This window comes from Diadema setosum, chromosome 20, assembly GCF_964275005.1.
Source record: "Diadema setosum chromosome 20, eeDiaSeto1, whole genome shotgun sequence".
Taxonomy (NCBI): Eukaryota; Metazoa; Echinodermata; class Echinoidea; order Diadematoida; family Diadematidae; genus Diadema; species Diadema setosum.
The window spans coordinates 14,286,396-14,314,349 of record NC_092704.1 but is presented as its reverse complement, the minus strand read 5'-3'; the positions used below and the strand labels follow the sequence as shown (position 1 = coordinate 14,314,349).

The 27,954-nt window shown below is 36.6% G+C and overlaps 1 protein-coding gene across 1 annotated transcript; it reads left to right on the top strand.

Annotated features, from left to right (window-relative positions):
* The first annotated feature begins 1,551 nt into the window (after window positions 1-1,551).
* On the top strand, window positions 1,552-27,954 carry LOC140243722 (peroxisomal carnitine O-octanoyltransferase-like). The gene is made up of 15 exons (XM_072323387.1): window positions 1,552-1,691; window positions 2,197-2,321; window positions 4,773-4,954; window positions 6,065-6,195; window positions 7,023-7,134; window positions 8,216-8,303; window positions 9,024-9,137; window positions 12,149-12,253; window positions 13,878-13,961; window positions 17,050-17,160; window positions 18,685-18,815; window positions 19,767-19,890; window positions 23,750-23,922; window positions 26,170-26,289; window positions 27,203-27,954. Exons 1-15 carry the CDS (start codon window positions 1,565-1,567, stop codon window positions 27,321-27,323), a joined length of 1,848 nt encoding a protein of 615 aa, XP_072179488.1. The 5' UTR covers window positions 1,552-1,564; the 3' UTR covers window positions 27,324-27,954.

Sequence of the window (27,954 nt, the reverse complement as noted above, 5' to 3'; positions counted from 1 at the left end):
TTGACCGAAAGATCGGTTTGTATCTGGTCATTGGGGATATGTTCCGCGGAGACTGCGTCTGGATTCACGAGATCCCCTCCGGGAGGGGAGTGATAATGTCAAAAAAATAAAAGACTCCTCTGGACAGACGGATCTTTCTGTCTAGCTGGTACTAATAAGATTGCAAAATTGTTAGGTGATGGCTTGGCCTATACTAGCTAATAATACTCTCTTTGAAATGGGTGAATGTGGGAGTTCTCTTTCAATTTTTTTTTTCTTTTCCTTATCCTTTTTTTTTTCTTTCTTGCTGTCACTCCCCTGTATGATACCTTTTAAGTTTAAATCAGAATTTCAAGCTGACATTTATTTTATAAATTAAACTCTTTTGTTTTGTTTTCATTCATTGTTCTCTGCTTTGACATCTAGCCATGTCTCAACTTCCGCCCTCCTCCCTATTGATTCATATCTGATTAATTTCATACCCCTTTCACTTTATTTATTTATTCAATCAACATATTTTAACAGGGACATTCCATTCAGTTGCTGCTGATATCCAGCAGACCTGCTTTTCACAAGGAAGCCCTGTTGATAGTATACACAGACTTTCAAATTAAAACAAACATTACAAAAATAAAAAACAACAAAATATATACAGTATTTACTAATCAAAGTTCTTTACAACTACACTGCAAAGGTCACTAAATGGATTCCAGTGTAGTAGTACACAAATCAAATTGGTACAAATTCAGATAAACCCTCTGTCGAGCTTAGCAAACTAAGATCATATTGTATACATGTAGTAATGGTTTGCAGTGTTTCTTGAAAAGGGGCAATGAACCAGGCATCTGGATGGGAAGGGGTAACATTAAAGAGCATTGGACCATATTGAGAAAAAAAATGTTTTTTGTACTGAGGAACAAACAGTGGACTGTTTTGGTAGCACACCATGTTACACATTAAACAGGTTGCTGTGTGATCAGGTGATTCAAATAAGGGAGTACAAACCTGTTCAAGATTAGGATGCGACAATGCTGGTATTTTATCCTGTCTTTAATATTTTGCCAATTTAGTGTTGGAATATACTGTGATACAGATTCTTGTTGCTTTATATTTTAAAAAATAAAAAAATCATACAAGTATGCAGTAACTATGTTTATTTTGCATTGTTTGTAATTTCTTAATGTGTAATATGGAACATAAACCCCAGCTAACAGTAATCTATGTAGGGTAAAACTAAAGAGTAACACCGATTGATTACGGTATTTTCTCTCTTTTTTTATGAGAGTTCCCTTTGTGACTTCATTCTGTGCAGTCTTATCAACTGTTATAGTCTTGAGTTATTGTGGGAATGAAAAAAAAAATCCAGACATCTTCATGCAAAACCTCACAAGGTAATGCCTCAGCTATATCCTTTGTGCAGTAGCAAAAAAGAAAAAGAAAAAAAAGTGATATATATGATACTGCATATTTCTAAAACAATTGTCAAACATGATATGCTCTTATCTTGATTAACATCCCGCATTCTTTTTTTTTTTTTCTATTTTCATTCAGTTATTCTTCAACTCAAGTTTAGTGTGATGCATGAATGAAGGACTTCAGGATGGAAAATCTTTCAGCTGAACATGGTGAAAAAACATTTCATTATGATGATGACCTGCCCCCTCTTCCAGTGCCACCCCTACAACAGACACTTCACAAGTACTTGGAATCTGGTAAAGTGTGCTTCTATATCCCTGGTTTGTTGTAGTTTCTGCTATTTACCTCTTTTCTTCTCCTTTTTCTTATGAGATTGCAGATAAGGGATTTAATTTTGATGGCTGAAACCAACAATTCATAGTAATCTATCTACAGACCCCAAAAATGAAGGAAAAAGGAAGAGAAGAAAATATATCTTTGGATACCCTTATCCAGACAAATGCACCTTTCTGGATACCAGCGTAACTATTATATTTTGAACTTTGCAAAAAAAAAAAAAAAAAATGATATCAATTGTGAATATTATCAGTCTGATAAAATGCTGTTATCTATTGCTTTTTTATCTTGTCAGAATCCGTATGTAGATAACTTGATTTGAATCGATGAAAGCACATGCAATTTTTGGAGTGGTAAATCTGTTCTCTTCCTTTAAGTTTGACCCACCTCTTACACTTGTGTCTAAGGATAATCAGTATTACAAGTCTGGAAGCTAGAGCATTATTTTCAATTTCTCCTTTATAGTGAAACCGTTCCTGTCTGAGGAGGACTTTCAGGAAACACAAAGAATTGTGGGAAGTTTTGGACAAGGACTAGGCAGAACTCTCCACGCTAAACTTGTTGAGAAGTCCAAGACGGTGAAAAATTGGGTAAATGCAAGAAAAACACAGAATGCTTGCGATGTTGTTTGTGTTACAATATGAGCAGTAAAGTTATTTTGATGATTGTATCCTCTGCATTGTACCATTCCGTAGGATAATGATGATATATGATAATTAATAGATATTCATCATCAGTAACGTCAATGTAAAACAAACCTTTTTGTAGTTATTGTAATAATCATATTATTATTTTTATTATCATTGTCATCATTATTATTTTGACTGCTGTGGGTAGTACTATTCTGGGTAAAGTATACTTCAGCCAATTTTGCAAACAATTATGATTTATCTCTTTTTATTCTTCCAACAGAAAAACATAGTGCCTTCATCACCAATTGTACAGAAACACCGTGCACTTGTGTTCTGCAAAGTTAAAGGCATAATTTACCATTTGCAGATGAAAGCATTAGTGCTTTAAAATAGTTCTAAAATGTGAGTTAGGGATAGAAACAACCACTGTCAAAATTTTAATCCGTATAATCGATGTTAACTGTTGTTAAATACACAAAATGTGAACAATAGTTATAATAAAAATGTTTCCAGACTAAACCGTATACAGTTACGGTTTACTGAGAAAAACCCTGATATCTCCTTATATTTTAGGTTTTATTGCAAATATTTCATATGGTAGGATGTTTTATGATACAACAGACCTACACATATGCATCAAATGTGATATCTTGAACATTTTTGAAATCACTGCTCCCAAAGGTAAACTGGACCTTTAATGTAAAGGTTCCATATACGATCAATAGAATTCTATGAAACAGTGTTACAAAAGAAATTGACCTGATTTGTTTGCATAGATAAGGATGTGATAGTTGGGGAGTGGTGCGGGGATCATAGGTGAAGGACCAATTCTAAAATCCATTATTTACATGGCATAAGTTGCAGAGACATATTGATTGGAAATTTAGCTGCCATTTGTTAAATTTTATGTTCGTACATTTCCTACTTGAGCGTACATGAACAATAGCTTATTCAATGTTTGTGCTTGTTCTGTTTTGTTTGGTTTGGTTTGGTTTGGTTTGGTTTGGTTTGGTTCTTTTCAAGATAAATGCAGGGCAGTAGCAGTAGAAAATGATTCAAAAATCATATCATATTGTTGCATTTTTTTTTTTTTTTCGTCCCTCCAAAGGGCATTGTTGGGGGTTTCTGGGCAGTGAAGTGTTCAGATTGTCAAACAGATCACATTCCTTGTTAAAGAGAATACAAAGTGCAAATGCATACATTTGTCGAGTATATCCATCGTGACCCTGAACTGCCCAGTATTTACTCACTGAGCGCACACACAAAACTTGCCATGCTGTGGTGATATTATGTGGCCATTGTTAGGTTCTAGCCACCATGCTGGTGATGGAAGCTTTGGTTTGTTGTTTAAGCACAAAGTCCACAAAGTCAAGGATGAGAGGGGATACTCGTAGTCATAGACACCAAGGTGACTTACCTTAATTGATATGTACAGTAAATCATTAATTTTGTGACTCTTTATTGTTTGCAAACGTACCGAGATTGCTTAATTTGAGACAATTTGTAATGAAGCAAACTCCAGTCGAGTTGGTAATTAAGCAAATTTGCCATGTGAATAGAAACTGGAATCGTGGAGGGTGATTTGAAACTTGTAATTACAATGAAGTTACTAATCACGGTCCAGAGGTGTTTTTCAATCACGTTTCGCCAGAATTAAGCAACGAAACTAGCGTGTGAACATAACTTAACTCCAATCATGTTTTAGGGGTGGAGATAACTGTGACCTTCCAATCACTCCAGCAGAAAGAAGGCTCATGAGTGATTGACGGGAACTTGGCAAGAAGCCAAACCACGACCTCTCGCTCTAAAATTCAAAATAACAGAATCAGTGAAGCTTCTTCCTGCGATGTGAAACCTAACTGCAAACATGTTTGTAATCGTGTTTCAAATTAAGCAACTTGATACGTGTGAAAACTCCCGCAGTCAAACCAGCTCTAGAATCCACCTATGTGTCGTGACAACCTGCCAATAGCGACCACATAGGAATCCCCTGCAATTAAACAATGTAAATTAGAACCTGTGTAGAGTGACCACCTGATCAACGTGATCAGTGGCCAATGATTTGTTTTTTCCGGTGGATGATTTACAGCAGTGCACAACAATCACTCAGTAGCATGCTTTTGACAAGGGGAGTTGCTTACTAATGTAACTTATCTGGCCATTGCATCTAACAAATGCAGCTGAAACTTGTCTACAGCTATGGCAATCAGTGATTGTGAGAAGAGGGATTGCAATTAGCTCGCACAAATAACTTGTATCCTATCTTTGGACCTGAAATATTTTCTTAGGTATTTTATGAGTAATGTAATTAATATTTTTCTGTACATTCTTTTCTTTACAAATTATAAGATTTAATATGAAAATGGATTTTTTTGTATGGATTTTTTTTGTGTGTGTGTTTTCTTCCAGCTTGAGCAGTGGTGGGAGGAGAATGCATATCTAGCAACTCGTCTCCCCCTAGGGGTGTTACAGAACCCCTCTGGACCGGTCCCCAGCCAAGAGTCTGTTTGGCCCCCCAGGGAGGGCTCACAACTTGAGAGGGCTGCCATCGCACTGTGGCATGTACTGTCATATCATGAAATAGTCAGGAAGTAAGTTATTTATTGGAATTCTCCCCCCCCACCCCCCTTTGGAATTTTGTTATGCACTTTTTGACATACTATCAGCGTGACCACTTTTTCAATGACAAATGCAATTTAGTGATGTTCAGTAAAAGTAGTGTATATTATGGTGGTGACAATGATAATCATAGTTATGAATAGTTGTAATGTGGATGAAAAATAGTAGTGATGAATATGATGATAATGACAGCAGGAGTGACAATAACCATGATGTGAATACTGTCTGCATAGTGATGTCTTGAACGCATCAGTAATTTGTTGAAGAATTTTCATGCTACTCTACTGTTGATAGAGAAAATGTTGTGTTATCCTTTAAATGTGATGTGAGGATAATTCTCTATTGAAAAGAGTATACACTTTCCTAAATGTCCAGTGATAGGTGTCTTGGTGGTAGGTGGTTTCACTTTGCACCATGCATTCTTTCTTGAATGTGAGAGTGGTCCTGAAAAGGTTGTACAATGTACATACATGTATGCGTGTAGGTGGGAATGGTAGGTTGTATACACAGAGACTCCAACTCTCCCGTTTTCGACGGGAGATCTCCTGCCGAAAGCCCATTTTTGCAAAATCTCCCGTTCTCCCGCTTGAGATTTGATTTCTCCCGCCCTGGCTCTGTGTCTCCCGTTGGAAAGGATTTCTTACTTATTGCTATTGTATGTTGAAAAAATAAGCCTTACATAGCACCAGAGAACATTTAGAACCTAAGAATTTCGCGCTTCGCACACATCAACTTGAGGTCTCCCGTTTGCTAGGGGTTTCGGGCAGGAGAATCTCCAGATCAGAAGGTGCTTAGGGTTGGAGTCTCTGTATACACACTTACAAAGGATCTAAAAAACTTGGGTTCCCTACACTCATTCTCCTGAGGACAGCAAGAACATATCAAAACGTTGAGATTGAGTAAGCTCTTTTCGGGACCACTTTTACTTTCAAGAAAGAGTACATAGTGTCCCATGAAACCACCTTCGACCAGACATTCCACTACCATGGTAGCCTTTAAAGAATACACACTTCAACAAAGTAATCAAATAAAACTGAGATACATGTAGAGTACAAATCATTGTTTGCACCATTTTAATGTAGAGAACAGTATCCAGTGGAGAAGAATCGTGCAGGAACACGCATCTTCTCTATGAACCAGCTGAAGGGAATGTTTCACACATGCCGGGAACCTGGCATAGAGAGAGATACACTTCACAGATATTTCAAGACAGGTTTGAACATCTGCATGCTTGTTATCTTCATTAGTGCTATTGTCTGAGACTGATAATTATAATTAGCATTCATAGAAAAAAAAAATGAGCGGATGAAGGAGATGTCAGAAAAGCGATTGGGTGAGACTGTACGGAAAACGAAAAAGAGGGTAAAATGAGGAATAAAGGGAGAATGGGATGGTGAAAGAAATGGGGGCTGAAAGAGGGAAGAAGAGATAAAGAGGATGGTGAGAAAATACTGAGAAATAGGGAAAAGAGGAAATAATTAAAATATAACCAACATAACAGTCACCATTAATTCCACATGATTTTGTGTTGTATTTCAAGTGTCTTGTTTGGTTAGGCACCATGTTTTCCATGTGTGTTTAATTAATTGACATCTCCAGTTTCTGACAAACAGAGTTGCAATATTCTTTGTTATCAAGATATACATATCGTCGCTGGGGTGACAAGACCTCGTATCTAAAAAATGTCAAATGTTCAGGAGAGTCAAAAAACATGGCGGCTAAAGCACTGTGACAAATGGGATAGCCTTTCCTTTGACATGCCGTGGTGGCTTCATTTTTGGTGTAAGACAGTTGGGATTTGGACAGGACATCACTTAACCCATTATGTGACCATTAATCAAATAAAGTCATTTTCACCAAAATTGCAGATACAAGGTCTTGTCACCCCAGTGACGATATATTTGTGCAGGGTATCCTGAAGTACAAAAGTGTGTGTCAGTGTCTGTTCTTCATCTTGAATTCCCTAATTGTAATGATTTAATCATTGTTTTGCGATGAATTTCTGAAAGTTTTTACGTACGATGTATTTCTTCCATGCAGAGCAAGAGGGACCATGCCCAAGGCACATACATGTTATGTGCAATGGTCACATTTTCAAGATGTATCCATTTGACAACAAGGGGGATTTGAACACAGCACCAGAATTATTCAGGTATATCATACACATTATTATTACACACATTATACACATCTGTAGAATAGTCGGAATGCATCCTTCTTTGTTGTTATGCTAAACAAAATTTCCATTTATACTAGTTCTCATCAGTTCATTAAAAAAAATATTGAAACATGGTCAATATTGCCTATTAAGTCAAATACAAAGAGACTGGAGAATGTCCAGAGACTTACATGAATATCATCTTACACATAAGAATTAAGACATTTTTACTGTATATGCCATATATTTAGCGAGTCCAATGTTTTACAAATTGGGACTTCTTTACATTTTAGCAAGTGGTTGAATTTGCAATCATGGAGTGCAGCAGTGGGAGAAGAAAAGTACATGCACATCACAGTCATGTCGAGATCAGAGTTTATATTTTTGCATGTTATTAAATTCGCAAATAGCACCCTCCTTGGAAAAATTCATGAAAATAAAAACCCTGCTAAGTATGTATGGCGTATACAATATGTGTATATCCACCCAGTGTAGAATTTTTCTTCCACTTAGCCAGACTTTTGACTTGTGCAAGGTCGACTTTAGATGAGGTTGACTGTAGTTTCAAGTCAATAATGTAAATTAGAGATTTGTAAATTCATGATATCATCAACTAGCTTATTTGGATATAATTTATGTTGTGACCAATATCTGTATTAGTGGAAAATGATTAACCTTTTAGACCTCCTTGAATATATTTACTTTATATGTGATTTTGATAAAATTTGTACTATTTACTTTAAGCTGCTTTCAACTGATTTACTGTAGTCAACTTGAACGGGTGGTGTGCATTTTCTGAAGGCTTGCTGATCTGATTATGAAATAAGATTCAGTCATTATTCTGAAGGTTTGTTATTTGGCAAGCACAAATTCCATTAGATGAAATGGGGTTTGTTAATCCAAGCATTTGTGATGTTATACTGAAGTTTGTTATTCCACTCAGTCCGGTTCAGAATTAATATTTTGTGTATTGTAAAATTTGCGAATAGTGTCTGACTCACAGAATTTGCCAAAATAAAATCTTCACAAAATATATGGTGTATACAGTGATTATTTTGATTAAATTGTTCTATAGGCAGCTGACGTACATCAAGGAAATGAGTCAAGAGAGGGGTCAGTGCATAGGGGCTCTTACAGGAGATGACCGGACCAGTTCCGCAAAAGTAAGTCGGTTGCCTACTCTCTTCATTTTATAGACTTGGTCCTGTGAACTGAAGCCTAGAGTGTTCACTTCTGTTGCTATGTTTCTGTTCCACGTGTGCTATCTGTTCCACCTATGTAATGAGTGTGATGTTATTGCCAGAACATGTAGCAATTATGTATATGTATGTGCTTTCAAAGACAGAGCTGTGCTGTCCTGCTCTTTTTTGCTGTGATATTGTTTCATGTGTTGAACACCAAGAAATTGAAACCTTTTGAATATGATTATTTGTTTGTTTATTTTTTTCCCCTAATGTGTTTTTACTCTGAGAACACATCAGATGATGAAGATATTAAAACACAAGACATTTTAATAATCACAAACTCGGCCAGTCTGACACTCCATGAAGTGGTGACACTGTCATCTTCACCTGCTAGAAGTCTCATTATTTTCTCAAACAGTGTGGCCAAGTAGTTTCCTTTGTGATGAAGTTCTATAATGTGAATATAAATGAATGGTAATGTGGTTGGGCAACAAAGTTGGGGTGCTTGAGTGACAGTAGCATCAAACTGAATATGAAGTCATCTTCAGGTATCTAGCAGATGCCTCTTACTTTCATAGATGACAAAATGAAACCAGAGTTTCTTTAATATTTAAAAATCCATTAATGGTTTATAGAGAGCTGTCAGAGGAGTTACTTCACTTTTGATGTATGTATGTATCCATTGTTACATTTACCCAGGCCTTTGAACACCTGTGTTCTCTGGACCCAGCCAACAGCGCCCACATTGAGACAATAAAGAGTAGCATCATAGGCTTCATCCTGGATGATGGACACCCACAAAGCCTTGCTGAGGTAACGCAAAGACATGAAACACTGCTCCACGCTCTAGTTGACTTTAAAGACCCGGGCCCTGTTTCCGTAAAGCTGTTCATGATATAAAAGTTTACTGTTAATACTTTAAAACTGACACATGACTTTGCGAATGACTGGAATATGAAGTGCTAGTATGTGTGCCCATTTCCCCCCCCCCCTTACATTTTAACAAAGATTGACTGTATGTCAATATTCTATCTACATCGGGGCAAAAATGCACTTCAAACTAAAAACGCTTGTTAACATGTATGAATAATCATTATCATCTGCAAATTTTAATTTTAGCTATTGAAATGACCAATGATTAGGAAACCCACTTGGCTTGCCATATTCCAGTCGTTCGTAAAGTCGCGCATAACTTTATGAACAGCTATATGAAACAGGGTCCTTGTAGCATGGGGATACCATGGCCCCCCCTCCAGATCTCGGCCGTCGACCGCGCGATTGCGACGAAAATTGGCACACACATTGCATATGATGTAATCTAAAATACCTTGAAGTTAATTTTTCAAGATATTATCATTTATGCTAAATTATGCTAATTTATGCATAATGATGCATGAAATCATACTATTTGGTATTATAAATCACAAAATAAAGCTCAAAACAGGCACATTTTTTGTGTAAATATTCTTTTTAGTGTCCTTAGCAAATGTAATGAAAAAAAATTGTGATATCAGAAAAAATTCTTAAGTATTTTATTGTTTTTTGAATTATGTATTTCCTTGTTTTTTCGACTTTATGTTTTTCATTGTTTTTTCGATGAAATTTGTCCACGACATTGCTCCGAACACGAAAATATGTTATTCATTGATTTTAATCAATAAAACCCCAAAATAATCATGCTTTTATGAAATTTGCCTGTAAGCACAGTTTGCATTGAAATTGTACACAAATTCACGTTTTTGAGCAATTTTGGGTCTGACGTGCATGCACATATTTATGCGTAACTTCGGAACTGCGCGCCCGGGCATCACAAATTTGGTGTCAAAAGATGCGGGAGACTCGAAAGAAAAAAGTCATGAGACATCGCGGCGATAGCTTTTTGTGATTGCGATACATCGCGCGGAACGTCGAGGGGGGGGGGCCTCGGAGGCCCACCCCCCCCCCCCCCCCCGAAGTAACATTTAGACAGTTTAATCATATTGGGTGTTATCAATGTGAAAATCTGATTGTCATTTTTTTTGGGACGTACCGTATGTGAGTGCACGCAAAGCCATAGAATCTTGACTGGAGTCGCCTGTTACCGATTAGCATACATGTATTCGCTGACCAGTGCTACAATGTGGTTTTCAATTGTACCCTCTCGGGCAGCAAATGGATCCGGCCACCCATGAATCCCCACGCTACTCTAGGTCTTTAAAGGTCCTGTTTACCTTTGGGAGCAGTGATTTAAAAAATTTTCAAGATATCACATTTGATGCATATGTGTAGGTCTGTTGTATCACAAAACATCCTACCGTAGAAATTTTTGCAATAAAGCCTAAAATTAAAGGAGATACCAGTATTTCTCTCAATAAACCATCGCTATAGACGGTTTAGTCTTGAAACATTTCTATTATAACTATTGTTCACATTTTGTGTATTTAACAATACTTAACATTGATTATACGGATTCAAAGTCTTACAGTGGTTGTTTCTATCCCTAACTGATATTTTAGAACTATTTTAAAGCACTAATGCTGGGTTTTTGTTTCATCTGCAAATGGTATATTATGCCTGTAATGTGATGGACAAAGCTAACATAGGGAACACTGAAAGATCTGTTAAAACTGGAAATAAAGTATTAAAGTTCCACATGGTCTGCTGAAATAGAAATAGCAATCACTTCAAAACTTGTGAAGTGGATGAGGTAATGAGCTGCCCAATAACTTACCAAATTATTTGATTTAGTAGTATTGATACAGCTGTACCTGTTTTATTTATAAACAATCATACACCCCTGTTGCTTATTGATTTCAATGCTGGAATATTTTGATGTGAAAGATATACATGTATTTTTTTTTTTTCGTTTTAAATTCAAAAAGAGAATTCAGGTTTTTTTTTTTTTTTTTTTTACGTAGGAGATAATGACTGCTTTTCCTCATTTACTTTGCATTTGATTGTGATCATTATTATTCACTTGAAATAACATGTTTAACTAAGGGTTACCTAGTAATAAGCTTTCATTTAGCTTTCTTATATCTGATTGGAATGGCGCTTGAAATGTTCATCTCAGAATAGGACTGAGGTTTTGTCAAGATGGAGGCCTTACAAGAACAATTGGAAATAGTCAGCAAAAGTGTTAACACTTTGTAATACTCTTGATGAGTAATTTGATGAGTACCGGTCTGCCAATTTTATGATAATCTAATACTGTATATGCCATATATTTAGTGAGTCTAAATTTTCACGAATAGGGACTTCCTGATTTTTTTTTCGAGAGGATAAATTTGCGATCATGGAGTTCAGTACTGATTGGAGAAATAATAAGTGCACATCACATTCTTGTATTTATTAAACAGAGGCAATATTTTTGTGTGTTACCGTACTCTTTAAATTCGTGAATAGCACCTGATTTGCGAAATTTGCAACAAAAAAAATAAAAAGCTTACAAAATATTTGGCATATACAGTTATCCCTTGATTGCAGTAGAGCTTTAAAATCTCTTTATATGTGTGCACATCAATAGACCCTGAACTTAAAGCCCCTTAACTCAAATTAAATTACGAGTTTGGTTTTCTGCCTTGGTTAGAAACTTATAATTTTGATAAACTTTAGAGCTGATGATCTCTTCTTTTTAAATCTGACATGCTTGCACACCAACAGAAAAAAAAAAGAAAGAAATATCTCCTATGAGGACTTTTTTTTTTTTTTTGCTGTTTGATAGAAGGTCAGTAGAAGCTATTTTGTGGTAGTGAATTTAGTGAATCACTTACCCATATGTGTGCTGTATGCTCTTATCCTCAGTGCCTCATAGTTTGATTTTATGGTGTGTATTGATTTTCCAGACCAGTCAGCATGGCATAGCTGGGCCGTCTCCACATAATAGGTGGTTTGATAAATCATACAGCATGATTGTGACTTCCAATGGAGTTCTCTGCTCAAGCATAGATGTGAGTTTTGCTCTCCAGGATTCTATTAAAGTAGAAGTAGTAGTAGTAGTACAGTTAGTAGTAGTAATGATAACACTGATAATAATGATGATAATAATAATAATAATAATAATAATAATAATAAGTTATTATTATTATTATTATTATTATTGTTATTGTTGTTGTTGTTGTTGTTGTTGTTGTTATTATTATTATTATTATTATTATTCCTACTACTACTACTACTATTACATTTATATGGCACTTTATACAGGTGTTTCAAAGTGCACTGGTGCTATTTATACAAGGAAATTGATAAGCACAATAACATAATTACAATGCAAAACCAAAATAATAGAAATAAAAAGAAAAGAAAATACATATATGATATAATAACCAATGAATAACTATGTGTGCAAAAAAAAAAAAAATACAGCTGATTAAAAAGATGAATTTTGAGAAGAATTTTGAATGATTCATTAGATGAGGCATTCTGAATATGAAGAGGGAGTTTATTCCAAAGGGTAGGGGCAATGGACAAGAGAAATCTAAGTAGAGCTGCTATGCAAATTTTATGCTGCCATATAACACCAGACTTTGTGTCAAACATTGGCATGGTAGAGTATTAAATTTGAATATCCTTGATGATTGACTAGTGTTAAAATAGGAATTGCTTCTGAAATGAACTCAAGTGATTGTTTGTTTCATTCAGAACTTTGGTAATGATAGTAGAGTACCTACACATTTTAGAATTAATCGGACAGAAGTTAATGTAAAAAACATCTTTGATTGAAAAAAAAAAAGAAATCTGCATGATGTGAATCTATTTATGCCTTTAGTTATAAAATTGTATTCTATGTAAATTTCACTTTCACAGTAATACAACCCACCTGCCATTTTTGGAAGGTATCTTGGAATATTGGTTTCCAACCCAATCCACAACCTCACTGTAAAACACAATATTTTCACAGCATGAAATTTTCGTGAATTGGAGCCAACGGCCGTTTTCGCGGCATGAATTTTCACGAGTTGCCTTTAAAGGGATGGTACAGTATTGGTGGAGATGAGAATTGGGCTTTTAACTTTTTACGAGATACCAAGAAAACACTTATGATATAGTACAGAGCATACCATTTTAAGAGGAATTCAAAGTTTATTTGATGAAAATCGGGTTTGGAAAGACTGAAACATCCAGAAACAAAGTAAAACAAAGCGATCGTAATAAAGTGTGGGTCCCACACTTTATCAGAATCGCTCTTTTTTGGATATCTCAGCCATTTCAAAACCAATTTTCATCAAATAAACGTTGAATTCCTCATAGAATTACATGCTCTTTCATATTTCATAAGAGGTTTCTCATTATCTCACCGAGAAATGTTAGAAACCTGAAATTAGGTCTCAACCAAAACTATACGATCCCTTTAACATTAATGATACGTATAGTGTAGACAAGAACTTTCGCATGCATTTTAATTTCGCGAATCTTGGCTCTCACAAAGTTCACAAAATTAAAATGCACGCGAACATTCCTCGTTTTACAGTATGTGTTTAAGCGTGCTACTAGTATAACCAATTTGAGGAAAGATTGATAAAAACCACATTTTCTCCCATAATACTGAAAGACAAATATTACCTTCCTCTCCAGCATGCACCATTTGATGGGATGGCAGTGGTGGTCCTGTCACTCTACTTATACCAACAGCTGGTGAAAAATGGCGGGGACTGGCCAGTGAGTAGATTAAATAGCTAGTAATTGATCAATGGGAATGCTGGGGATGATTGTTCCAATCCTTGTGGGATTCATTTAAAGGGGAAGGCTAGTAACTGATCAGTGGGAATGCTGGGGATGATTGTACCAATCCTTGTGGGAGTATGTTATATATCTATTGTTGTGTGAAAATTATTTGCTTCAGAATGAGCTCATATTCAAGTAATGTGCAGTTTAATGTTTCCAGGTAAGCATGCCTGTACGGAAATGGGGCGCTTGTTAACGAAATTCATAAAACAATAGAATGCATAAGAAATTAACTTTGAAACCAGATTTTTTTTCAAGTACATTGTTAGGAATGCTACAAGGAATAGTGTCACCAAAAATTAGGATGCCATTAGCTTTATTTTCTGAATTAGAGCAAAATTATGATTTCATGCATATTAATTAATATAAAAAAAAAAAAAAAAATCATTTTTTTCTTTTATAGTTCGGTAGATTACGCAACAAGTAATGTGTGTGCCAATTTGCCGAGATCTCGGGAGGGGGGGGGGGGGGGGGGGGATTGCATCAACCCTTCCCCGGCCAAAGAAGAGCCAAAAAAAGCCCAGCCTGGTTAGGGTTAAGTAACAAAGAGCTATATTTATGCTCATTGTAGAGATATGTGCATTTCAGCGTATTTTGTTACTCATATTTAGTACTTTAGCAGCTATATTTATGCAGGTTATGTAACTGTTTTTGTCGGCATATCCAAAGGATATGAAGAAATAGGAAAAAAAAAGTCATAAAATAGAGAGCATGTACATTTGTATTTAGGTATTCATCTGGCCACACACATGAAAGTGATGCTGAGGGTATCATGAACCAACACAAATCAATGTGTATTTGCCAAAGCTGCACACCGGCACAGGTCCGATTGTCCCTGACCATTAAAAATCGCTATTGGACCTGTAACTTTTTCAGGAATGGACCAGTAAAAAAATGGAAAAACTGGGTACCTACCAGTCCAACAGAAAGGTTGGACCAGTAGAAAAAATAGGTTAGTGTGCAGCCCTGTATTTTGCATAGCTTATAGGTCCTTCAACAGAATTACCAACTCCTATGTGTGTGTGTTTTGTTGGAACAAAATCTACACGTATTTCATATTTAATGAAGTGATTTGCTGTAGGTCATAATTACTGTTCAAGAAAACAGCTGCTTTTGTTTTTGGATACATTGTATGTAAAACTATGAGATCTGCTCTGCTCGCACTGCCAAAGGAGGCAAAACAAACAAAAGTGATGACAAATAAGACACTATCTTTGATTGTGATCGAGTGGATGATGTATTTGTGACTGCTGTTTTTCATCATTCAATAAGTTCATTTGACATTGAAATTGCTGTGATCTGATTGTTTAGCACAATGATGTATCTGGAGAAGTATCTGGGGAGGTATTGTCAAAGAAGAGGATATATTCAGGTCTAAGTTTCTTCAGTTTATCTCCCTCTATAGATTTGATTGTTAAGATTGCAACTGCTGATCTGTAAATTGACAAATATAATTTGTAGAGGGAGACAAATTGAGCAAACTTATACCTGAATCATCACACCTCCGAATAATATCTTTCTTTCAAGAGGATATATTCTTTGAACAGTTTGGACTTGCAGTGAAGTGGTGTAAAAGTCAGTGCCGGAATATCTTTCAATGAGGTAAAAAAAAATCATGGCAAATGTACATTCTTGAAAATTGTCTTCGGACATTTGATAATGTGGCCTAGTTCATATGTTCTCGTAATGAAAGTTTCATCAGACTTACATATTGTAATTCTGAAGAAATCAGGTGTGACAATATCCGTAGTTAAAGATAATATAAAGTTTTGGTATTACCTCAAAAGTTTCCCTGAATTTCCTTGCAGTCTTAGTTTGTGTTTCAGGTTAAAGTACCTTTCATATAACTAACACTGTGAGACTTACTCGCACCAAAGTGCTCTCATGTCTTAGTAATCATTCAATAATGGTTTCGTACCAGAGCCGCCGCCGTACGACGGCGGCGAGGTAGTACACGTATTGTGCGAGATAACTGCGACCAGCAGCGTGCAGCCCCATACGCATACTGTGTAGCTAACTGCGACCAGCAGCCCCATACGCATAGCTAAATGGGGCTTCGCATTGTAGCTTACAGGATCATGACAGATTTAGTATCGCGGGTAAATATCAACTTAAAATCCAAAAATTTCTTCAATTTGAAGACTTACCAGTTAAGTTGAAGTATTAAAAACAGGCTTTGGGCAACGTTTGGTTTTGCCAATAGTCCCTTTCTGTTCGAATTGATGACTGAATGTGACTCGGTCGAGAGGACCTTGGGAGAGCTACACTGAATTGACGGCCAGCGCATGCGCACACAAACATCTTATCCGTTCATGGATTTGAAATTTGTTCGCATGTGATGGTCGTAGTAATCGGTGTATGTAGCTCTCCCAAGGTCCTCTCGACAGAGTCACTTTCAGTCATCAATTCGAACAGAAAGGGACTATTGGCAGAACCAAACGTTGCCCGAAGCCTGTTTTCCAGACCTCAACTTAATTGGTAAGTCTTCAAATTGAAGAATTTTGTGGATTTTAAGTTGATATTTACCCGCGATACTAAATCTGTCATGATCCTGAATGCTACAATGCGAAGCCCCATTACGCTATGTGTATGGGGCTGCTGGTCGCAGTTAATTGCATGATTACTAAGAAATGAGAGCACTTTGGGGCGAGTAAGTCTCACAGTGTTAGTTATATGATAGATACTTTAACCTGAAACACGGAAATTCAGGGAAACATTTGAGGTACCAAAACTTTTTATTATGTTTAAGTAAATGCCAAAATAAAAAAAGTCATTCTTTGCTATACATGATGAATATTTCGTTTTGTTTACCAGTTTAGAATAGATTTCAAGTTGCATGTATTATTAAAACACAATGCTAAATCACTGCATTCAATTGCAATACAATGAAAAAGAAAGTCACAAATTATTCATCGGTCAAACATGACAGTCTTTTATGTAATTGATCAATGAATGTGAAATGTTTGGTCAGTAACTTTTTGATGAATGTGACTCACTAGAAATAATGTTTCCCTAACTGCAGGGACCAAGAACTGTACGGCCAGATGTCCCAATGCCCACAGAGCTCATTTTTACCATCGATGAGAGAGTGAAGCAGGACATTAAGCATGCCACTGACGTCTACCTCAAACTTGCAAGTTATAGAACCTTTGTAGCATTATATTTTGTTCTCATTTATATATTAGAGAATTTCAGTACACGTTGCGTGGTTTTCCTTTTATGAAATACTACTTTGATGATGTATAGGTTTGGCTCCTTTTTTTTTTTAAATCTTAGAAGAATTGATCAATTACTTATAGGTAGTTTATCAATTATCTGGGTCTTGTTAGCATGTTTCTTTATAGTAGTGCTTTTTGCTGATAAAGCTGCTCAAAACAAAAGAAGCATAAGGTGTCTGCCACCAATCAAAGAGGATGTAGAGTAGTTTATCTACCAATGAATAGCAGAAACACAAGGTGTGTGGAGTATATAATTTAGTATGATATGTTTGTACGTTTTCTCCACATCAGTATAATATGTAAAGACATACATGTAAAACTGAAGCTGTACAAATTTGGCACAACTGTAGTTTCATGTCTTATTAGGGGGGTTCACACGTACACCAATTAGCGGGATTTGCATCGCGATCGAGTTTTTTGCACGTGTGGACAGAAAAAACCCGAAAATTAGTGCGATAAGCATCGCGATGCTAATCCCAAGAAATCTTGCGCTAATTCCTCAATTAGCAGGATAATTCGTCCCACGCCGGTAGGTGTGAATGGTCGGGTTTAGAATCTCGAGTTTTTATATCCCATCATGGAATGCACATAACACAACAGCGAGGCCTCTGCAAAGAGGTCCTTCACCTCTTTGGCGCACCACAACAGCGCGCGAACCACACCACTGACACGCAAAAAACAATGGGCAAAGAGAAGCGCAGGCAGTGAAGAGCGCTGTGTGACCCAGTTTGCAGGTTTGGCTGTTATTTCCATCGGCAATTAGCAGGATAATTCTGCACGTGTGAACGGTAGCAAAAAAATCAAGATTCCGAGCGCGATCGCTATCCCGCTAATTTGGAGCGTGTGAACAGTTGCAAAAAATCTTGAGATATGGAGCGCAGTCGTCATCCCGCTATTTTGTATGTGTGAACCCGGCTAGTGATATGGAGAATACTGTAAACCCACACTAAGTCCTCTATACGCTGAATATTTCGCGAGGTTTTTATTTTTGCAAATTTCGCAAGTTGGGTGCTATTCGCGAAATTAAAAACATGCAAAGATATTGATTCGATCCCGATGTGAATGTGATGTACGCATGTGCATTTCTCCATTCAATACAGGACTCCATGATCGCGAATTTAACCACTCATGAAATCGTCGGGAATTCCAGATTCGCGAAAATTTAGATGCGAAATATATGGCGTATACAGTACTTGCTCTTCTGCAGCTAAAAATAGGGACTATATAAACTTTAATGGATTTTTAGATGCCTTGTTACCAAGGAAACTTTAAATTTCAACCATGTTCTCTTAAAAAAAATGGGGCAGAAAGTGTGCATGCTGAATCCATGGTAATATTCACATCTAAGAGGGTGGATGCCGAAGAAGTCTTTTGCAACTTTTACTATCTGTAGAGCGAGAAAAGCGTTCATGTCGTTTCCGTGGTGATTATCTTCGCAGGCGGATACCTATGAAGTTGTGTGTAGCACCTATTCTCTTTATGGCAAGGACTTCCTAAAGAAGCACAAGCTGCATCCAGATGCAGTTATCCAGCTTGCCATGCAGTTGGCATACTACACTGCATTTAAGAGGTATATACACTATACATTGAGGCTACAGTAGTTGCCTCCTCTTACACGTAGGGTTTGTTACTGTCAGCCTTTGATTCTTCAACTCCAGTTTTACACTTTTGATGACAAGAAGTATCAAAGAGATTCTTGAATTTTTCCAAGCCAGGCCAGCATGGAACGTTATGTCATCAAGTCATCAGGAATATAAGTTGACTTTCAAATGAAAGTACGTAGTAATGAATGAATGAATGAATGAATGAATGAATGAATGAATGAATGAATGAATGCAATAATAGATAATGAGTAGCTGCATGAAAGAGTGACTGAGTGAATGGATGAAAGGATGACTATGTAGTACTGCATGAATGAATGAGCTAGTGAATGAGAGAGTGACTGAGTGAATGAATGAATGAATGAATGAGCAGATGAATGAGTGACTGAGTGAATGGTTGAATGAATGAATGCAAGTCATATGACATATGAATGAGCCGTTGAGAGAATCACTGCGTGAATGAATGTGTAGATAAATGAAGGTATTGAATAAATGAGAAGTTTAAATGAGCGAATGAATGAATGTAATTGATGAATGAGTAGTTGAATGAATGAATAGATAAAGTGAATGTAGTATTGAATAACTGAGAAGTTAAATGAGTGAATTGATGAATCTATAAATGAATGAATGTAACAGATGAATGAGTAGTTGAATGAGAGAGTCACTGAGTGAATGAATGAATACATAAGTGAATGTAGTATCAAATTTTAAACGAGAAGTTAAATGAGTGAATGGATGGCTGAATGAATGAGATTGACTGAGTGAATGGATGGTTGAATGAATGAGATTGAGTGAATGAATATTTAAAATTACTGAATGTAATAATGAAAGAGCTGTTGATCCATGGGAGACTGAATGATGGGATGAATAAAAGAAAGGGATAATGAAAATAACTGAATCTTTCTGTTTTTGTTTCATAGGCCTGGCGCTGCTTATGAGACAGCTACAACTCGACAGTTTTACCACGGTCGCACTGAGACTCACCGCTCCTGTACTATGGAGGCCATAGACTGGTGTAAGGCTATGCAGGACACAGCGGTCGATGTAAGTAAAACTCACATTACCTGAATACCAAGTGCAAACCATCAATTTATAAGATGTAAATGCATTATTTTGTATAGTTCTACTCACTCTCCCACGTACATGTTTGATGTTACATAATGTATTTCTATTTCATACTCTTGTTTCAAGACCATGAGCTAATGCGAAGAACATGTGCGTCATTACGGTTTTAGGACAATTTATACCCCCTGGACAATTACTCCAGACCCTTCTCCTGACCCTAACTGTAATCTTTACTATAACCCAAAGTGATACGCCTACGCATGGTGAATTTTTTTTCCTCAAGGTCATTTGATGCATTGTATCTCAGCCATTGTATCTCTGCTACTATTGCTGCATTCCCTCAGAACACATTTGGTTTCATTCTCCTTGGACTTGTAAGTCTTTTTCAGAAGCATTGGGTAATCTCTCCAAACTTGACTTTACGTTGAACTTTAAGTTGGCAGGCCCTCTTGTCGGTATTAGGTCCAACAGGAAGTCCGATGGGACATGATGGAGATCAGGGGATTATAGATAGAGGGAACTTTTTTTAGGGCAGGATGGAGTGTTTAGCAGAACTGTATGATCTCATACCACATTCACACCGACAGAGGCAAAAGCAGTGAAAGAAAAACAAGTCTTAAACCCTGTTCTCCTTGTTTGTTTTGCTTTATATTTTCATCCGTGCATAGTATGTTTACAAATGAATAGGGATCTATGAGTACCATTTTGGCAGACCATGTAAATAATTGTTGATTTTGTAGATGATTGAGCTGTTGTGACAGTTCTGATTAACATATGTTGGACTGCTAACAGTATGTTACCTTGTTATCTGATGCAGTGATGAACAAAGTTTAATGTCAGAATTCCCAATTAAGGTTTGAAATTGTTCAATTTTTGTTTTCTACTAGTCATAGACCTCTTACTTTGGTTCCAGATTTCAGAAATGTGAGAGATATGACTCCTAGAACAGTTACAAGAATGGGTGTGCTCCACCACTAAAGACTTTTTTTCTTTCTTTTGTGATGGCCCCCAAAGATAATTTTTTGTCCTTTTTTATTTTTATTTATTTATTTATTTTTTTTGTTGTTGCTTTTTGTGATGACATGAACAGTAAAGCCATCTTAAATATCAATATTACTTTGACTTGTGTAGAAACTCACAATATCAAGATTGGTATCTTACAGAAAACCTCAGATAGTATGAGGGCATGATTGTCTTTGCTGCGTGGATTTTCTTTTTTTTTTTTCATGTGATGAAGAGTATGGCAAGAAATGGCAAGTGCTTTAATGGTTGACTAGCTTCTGTTTGCACAAAATTTGTGAAAATTTCAGTACTGCAAAAGTTTCCACTTCATTACAGTAACACAATGATTTTGTTGAAAATAATAGTTTGAAGTACGTTATGCACAGTTTATATATCTTTTTCTGCTTTCATATGTATGTTCACATACTATGCATAACATTGACTTGTTGCAATTCTATCTGAAAATAAAAAATGTCATTTTGGAAATAAATATTGAATTGAATCTTGAGGATGGTAATGCAGCTTTTATATGATATAACAAGACAGATGGAGGCAAAATATCCTTGCAAAACTTAGTCCAACAAAATGAGTGCAAGCAGAATGGTCATATACAATGTGTGTATTGCCAGATTTGGGCTATTATTTCACAATGATAGAAAAGATTTCTTCGACCAAATATAGGCAATGGCACAGTGAGATTTAATACCCTTTACCATTTTAGGGCAAAACATTTAGAGGAGCAGAATGACTCAGAATCACATGGATAAATTTTGTAATTTTGTATGAAATGTTTGGTGAAAAGGATATTGCACAACAGTTTTCCCGAGTGACTCCACCGTTTTCACCAAGTCAGGTGCACGTAGGCCACTGGATATTTTTCTATTACCTGTTGAGGACGGTTTGATTTTGCTACAACACACATTTCCCATAGACACTTGCCCGAGTATACTCGGGACTCGTCCTCCACGGGTTAATGTTATATAATTTATGTGTCTCATTAGCTTCCTGCCCAACCACACAATGTCTTATCTTGTACATGTAATTGATTTGAGAGAAGTGAAAGGGTGTGTGAAAAGCTTCCAGAAAAAAAAATGGCCTTTAAAGTTGAATCTAAAGTTGTAGTAGTTGAATGATGGAAAACTAGTAGGAAGAAAAATCCAGAATATCTTTTTCTTGTTTTTTTTTTTTTTTTTTTTTTTTTTTTACCATGCTTTCCCTCAACTTATGGCTGACATGTGATGAGGGTAGCATTTTTTCACCCTGACTTCAATAGGACAAAGTCAAGTACTCTTTATGCTCGAAAAATGAAAATGAATAGATTGATCTTCATAATATTTTCTTCGTATTCTTCTACCACTATTCATGAAATCAATACTGTGTGTTATCCAGAGATGACATCACATGGTTTTATCCTAAATTTGAAAAATCAATGACTTTTCAGCTATGATTTTTTTTTCTTGCCCGATTGAACCATTTGAGATATATAGTGTCATTAAGATTAAAACTGATGCTTGTAGTACTATCTTGTCAAGTGCTGATGAATTCCTCTAAGTTCTCGAATCTTACCCTGTACTTTTTTTAAAGAAAATGTGAATAAATAAATAAATAAATAAGTTCACATTTTTCTTTGATTAAAGTTTCACAGTTGGAAGTGATGAAGAGCACATTATGGTCATGACATTGAGTTGGTTAACAGTGCAAGATGTTACCCAATACTGTGACAGTGGGGATTTCCACTGATGTTCATGACTTGCCATTGTGTAATCCATGAAGTCTTGGGGGAATTTCGCTGTAGGAGTTATCTTGAAATCAGTGAATAACTAGAGAAGCACTCTGAGAGCGCAGACCTCCGCCAAGCATGCAGCTCATTTCCACCACTGATCTTGTTCTTCCATAGATATCAGTGAGCATTGTGTGCTGAAAGTCGCCCGATTTCCCAATATAGAAGCCTTTGTTACGTCATAAACCCTCAGCTGCACAGCGCACACTGCCCTACCAGAAACCAGAGCACGCACTTTAGTGCGCGCATGCAAACCTCAAATACGTGCAGTCTGAACTCCCAAGTTCATTGACCCTACCTGCCAAAATATCAAAAATCCTTCATAAATTCCCCCAAAATTCTCAGATCACTACCAAAAGTTAATCGTTTGTTACTTGTGTCATTCTCAACCTTTCCTGCAAGTTTCATCCCAATCCGTTAACTACTTTTTGAGTTATTTTGCACACGGACAAACTAACAAACGAACAAACAAACAAACAAACCAACGGTAACGAAAACATAACCTCCTCCCTTGGCGGAGGTAATAAGCCCACTAAATTTCACTGCATATCTTTGTATTCGAGAAATATCAGATCAGAGAGATAGAACTGGTTTGATTCCATTACAGTGTGCATGAAATCAGGCCGATATCTCCAAACCTCAGACAATTTTCAGAGAGGAATAGGAACTCTTGTGTTCTAAAATATGTGGCCATTTGAAGAATTATTCATAAATTTAACTTATTGATAAATTGATAAATAAATAAATTGAGTTATTGATAATTATTGATAAATATTGATTATTGTGCAAACAAAGCAAGCAATTAAGATACAAGTAATGAAAGAGCTCAAAGGTCAGAAAATGTATTTTACCTGATGAACACTAAAAATAAATTTGTAGAAATTATAATATTACAGGATACTACAACAGACCATGGGATCAAAGTTTTTGTGTTGAATGCCTTTTGGGCAGAAGCTTAAATCTATTGGTTGAAAACCTATCAAGAATCAAAGAAATTTTCCCCATTAACATGTGTAGGATTTCATCATCTATTTCTGCTCTTCATGTCAACTGTAGAAAACCAAGCAGCTGGCCTTGTTGAGACGAGCACACGATCGGCATCTTGCACTGATGGCAGAAGCGGCCAGTGGTCAAGGGATTGACCGCCACCTCCTTGGTCTCTACCTCATCTCTCAGGAGATGGGCCTACCGGTCCCAGAGCTCTTCACAGACAAGGCCTACACTCTCAGGTCAGTGACCCCAGGAGTCCCAATACTGCAAAGTCATTAACCTCACTCACTAATGTATTCTATATAAAGTTGTGCACACTGCAGTGGGCACATGCAGTTTGGCGGCACCTGTCAACATTATCCTGAAGAGACAATCTGCACACCCAGAACCTTTACGTCATTTCCATCTTTACATTACATGACAACATTTAAAATGCTCATAAGGGTTGTATTTTCTTTGTTGAGTTGGTTGAATGAAGGGGTGTTCACATCAGGTTGGTACGAACAACAGGGCAAAATCCTCTTTGATACAATAGTGTATATATAATTAGGTGATCCGAGTATCCTCTCGGATCACCTTCTGTATCTGTACTGATTCTTTGTTCTTCTTCTTCTTCTTCTTCTTCTTTATTTCTGGACAAAATTTGTGCATCTATTAACTCAGAAAGTTCTCATAGTATCAATTTCAAAATTATACCATATATGTATCGTGTCCCAAAGTCGACAAATTTTATAAAATCATAGTGATCAGTCAACCGTGACGTCACTATGACGTCATTATATGAAAACACATTTTCATGCATATCTCATGAATGGAAAGGAATTTTTCAATGAAATTTACGTCACATATATTTCACATCAAGCGCATTCTACTCATATTATCAAAATTCATATTTATTATTAAAAAGCGCGCGTACGCGCGCGTTGAAATATTTGTATTCTCCAATCGAGCTCAAATTTTTTTTGCACACGTTTCACACCATTTGGAGCATTTTTTGAAAAATTGAAAAAATTGGACGGACGCGTACGCGCGCGCACATATACGCACGCACAGCTCATATGCAATAGAAATTTCCCATTTTTTCACACTTATCGGATGACTGAAATGTCAAGGAATATTTCTACCAAGTTTCAAGTCAATCCGACTCAATATGACGTCAAACGGACCCGTCAAAGTTGAAATTCCGCGCGCGCGTCAATGGCGATATACAGTGCAACAATGCCAAAAAAACGCCAATTTTGAATCCGATTTTACTCGTCAGGATGGACGGTGACCCCCCATTTTCTTTACATATTCTGAAAGCTGATGAGTTGTACATGTCAATTCATGGGTTGGCGATGCTGGAAAAATGATTCAAAGATATCAAATTTCTTAATAAAATTAAAAAAGTAAATTTTCAAATGATGTCATCAAATTTCAAGTTCACTCGAGCGTATCTCACTTATCCTTTGCCAATTTTCACCCAGATTTCAGTATGTTGTAGCTTATTAAATGGTCTTTCATAAATGTAATAACATTTTGATTGGATGACGGCATCACCTAGTAAAAATGGATTGAATGTAATCTTGTCAAATTTGACCAGTTTACGTGTTATCTCTATGGGAGTGCAGTTTTTCTGGAAATGAAAACTGACATGACTGTCTTTATCGAGCACTAGCTCACTTATGCTTCGGTGAATTTCTCCCATATTTTAGTATGTTGTAGCTGAGACTTTGGGCTATCGTAAGTGTGCCCTTCGTTTTTTCATACGGTGTCGGGATCACGTCCAAAAACTTGGTTGAAATTAAAGCTTATCTTCGATGTATTGAGATATTCCTTTCTTTTTGCAACTTTCTTTACAATAACTCAAGAAAAACAAGCCCTATCAGCCCAATATTTTGCACATGTTTAGTTCATGTCACGTACATTATTTCATAAAATAACAACTACTTGATCAGACACCATCTTGGGTATGTAAATTAGGGTCAAAGGTCATAAATGTTTCATCCTGTATCTTGGTGAATATATGTCTTATCTTTCCCATATTTTGCACACGCAAAGACCATGTTACAAGAATCATTTCACAAAATAACCACTTTTTGCTCAGATGCCATTTTGGGGGTGCAAAGTGGGGTCAAAGGTCAAATATACTTCATTCTGCATCTTTGATAGTGTATACGGAATTCGGTACCCAAGATGGCAGGTCTGACTCCCTTTTCAAAATGAGAATCCAAACATCACACGACCAATGTCCCTAATCTCAGGTGAAAACTCGAATCATTGATTTAAAAAAAATCGGATCACCTAATTTGTCAGTCTTGACAAATTCCGAGTCTAGTGATATTTGCATCTTGTCTCAATGTGTAGGATGGTATCCAGGATGTTTTATGATTATTTCAGAGTGTTTGTCTTGATGGCAGAAAGGTTTGCAAAGCTATGTTAAACAAATGATTTGGATATATGTAGCTAGAAGAGTTAAAAAGATTCTTGAAATGTGCACGTTTCAGTGGAGGTGGAGGGAACTTCCCTCTCTCTACCAGCACCCTTGGTTACACCCCTATCCTGGGAGCCATAGCCCCTATGAGGCAGGATGGATATATGTGCTGCTACAGGATCAGCAGCAACGAGTGAGTTATGACTTTCTTTCTTCCTTGTTCTTTTGTTGTTGTTGTTGCTGTTGCTGTCTTTGTGCTCATCTGTTCATCCTCAACATGTTTCATTTACATTCAACCTTGCTTGAGTCGACCTTGCATAAGTCAAATAATGGTCTTTAAAGTCAAAGGTCTTTTTTCAAGTCCTTTTCTCTTTATATTCTCTTGATTTTAATCCCTTGTAAGTCGAAGCTATTTCTTCAGTCCAAATAGATTCGACTTGGGCAAGGTTGACTGACTGTACAGTCACCCTGGCTTCCTGTTGATATGATGCACATGATTACCCTGAGTGGGCCGTCTAACTAGGTCAAGTTAACCCGTTGAAGACTTGTCCCGAGTACTGTAAAAGTGGATATTTTGGCGGGACTAATTTTTCGCTCTCGGCCGAGTAAAAAGAGTTTTGCGTGTTTTTAATTCCGCAGAATCAAGACATCAGCTACTGGAACACATGGCAAGCAAGAATATTTGCGTACTTTTATTTTTGTGCTAGTTTCTGGTTGCTCGAAATGCACGAAAATTTCAACACCGCGAAAATTTTCACTTAACAGTATTCTCGCTCTAGAGTCAATAGGAAGAGTGTGTTGCAGGAAAATCAGTCCATATTCAGTAGGTTAACAGGAATTATCTATATGCTGAAGAAAAACAAGGCAAGCTACATCAAAGTGGCTGAGCCTATATGGGGGTACACCTTTCTGCACTAGTCTAAAAATGCCATCCAGACATTTTATCTATTTTTATTGGGTTACTGACAGCCATGACAAGGTAAAGCAGATTCACGTGCAAAGTGCAGGTTTTGTGTGCTTGTCACAAATTTTGAGGCGTTCAGCATAATTACATGGACTTTGCCACAAGCCTCTGCAACACCTGTCTGTAATACCACTCTTTGCAGGTTCCAGTTCACGGTCAGTGCCTTCAAGAACTGCTCGGAGACAGATGCCAACCGCTTCTTCCACCAAATCACGCTCTCCCTCAATCGGATATGGAATCTCCTACAGTGTTCCAAACTTTAATCCTGGTCATCAGATGATGGTTGATTTGCTATGTAGATGGAATATACCCTAGGCATATACACGTAGTGAACTTAGAAAATGCAGAACAATTGAAGAGGACATATCAGAGAAAATTTTAGGACATTTTGAGTCATTATTCAAGAGTTATGAATTTTGAAAAAAATGGTTAAAACCATTATGTGCTGAATGCACACCCTTTAATACTCTCTTTCCATTCTGAAGGAGGCATGTCAAGTGCTTTTTCATTACATTGGACAAAATGAAATATTTGGAACTCCTATATTTTTTTATATTGCTGTACTAGTGTTACATCACAAATTGTTGTAGCCTTCTTATCTATCATTGAAGGCACTAGGGATTTGAATAAAGCATTGAAAATTCATAACTTTTGAATGGATTGTCAGATTTTCCTCAAACATCACTTAATTGTTTTGCTGATATTTCTGCATATTTACTAATTTCACAGTATTTGGGGTAACTCACCATTCTTTGCACAGAGTAGACAACAGACTAAAGAGCAAACCATGCATTGAATGGGGTTTCTGTGATTGTTTTTACTTTGTGCAAACATTATTTCTGATGTCTATGCTGCAAAAACTGCCACTGCTGTCTTGAAAGTATTAAATAATTG

Coding starts and splice junctions, on each gene's coding strand:
- LOC140243722 (XM_072323387.1), top strand. CDS start 1,565: ATGAAGGACTTCAGGATGGAAAATCTTTCAGCTGAACATGGTGAAAAA. Junction 8,304..9,023: donor ACCGGACCAGTTCCGCAAAA/GTAAGTCGGTTG, acceptor ACATTTACCCAG/GCCTTTGAACACCTGTGTTC. Junction 26,290..27,202: donor TACAGGATCAGCAGCAACGA/GTGAGTTATGAC, acceptor CACTCTTTGCAG/GTTCCAGTTCACGGTCAGTG.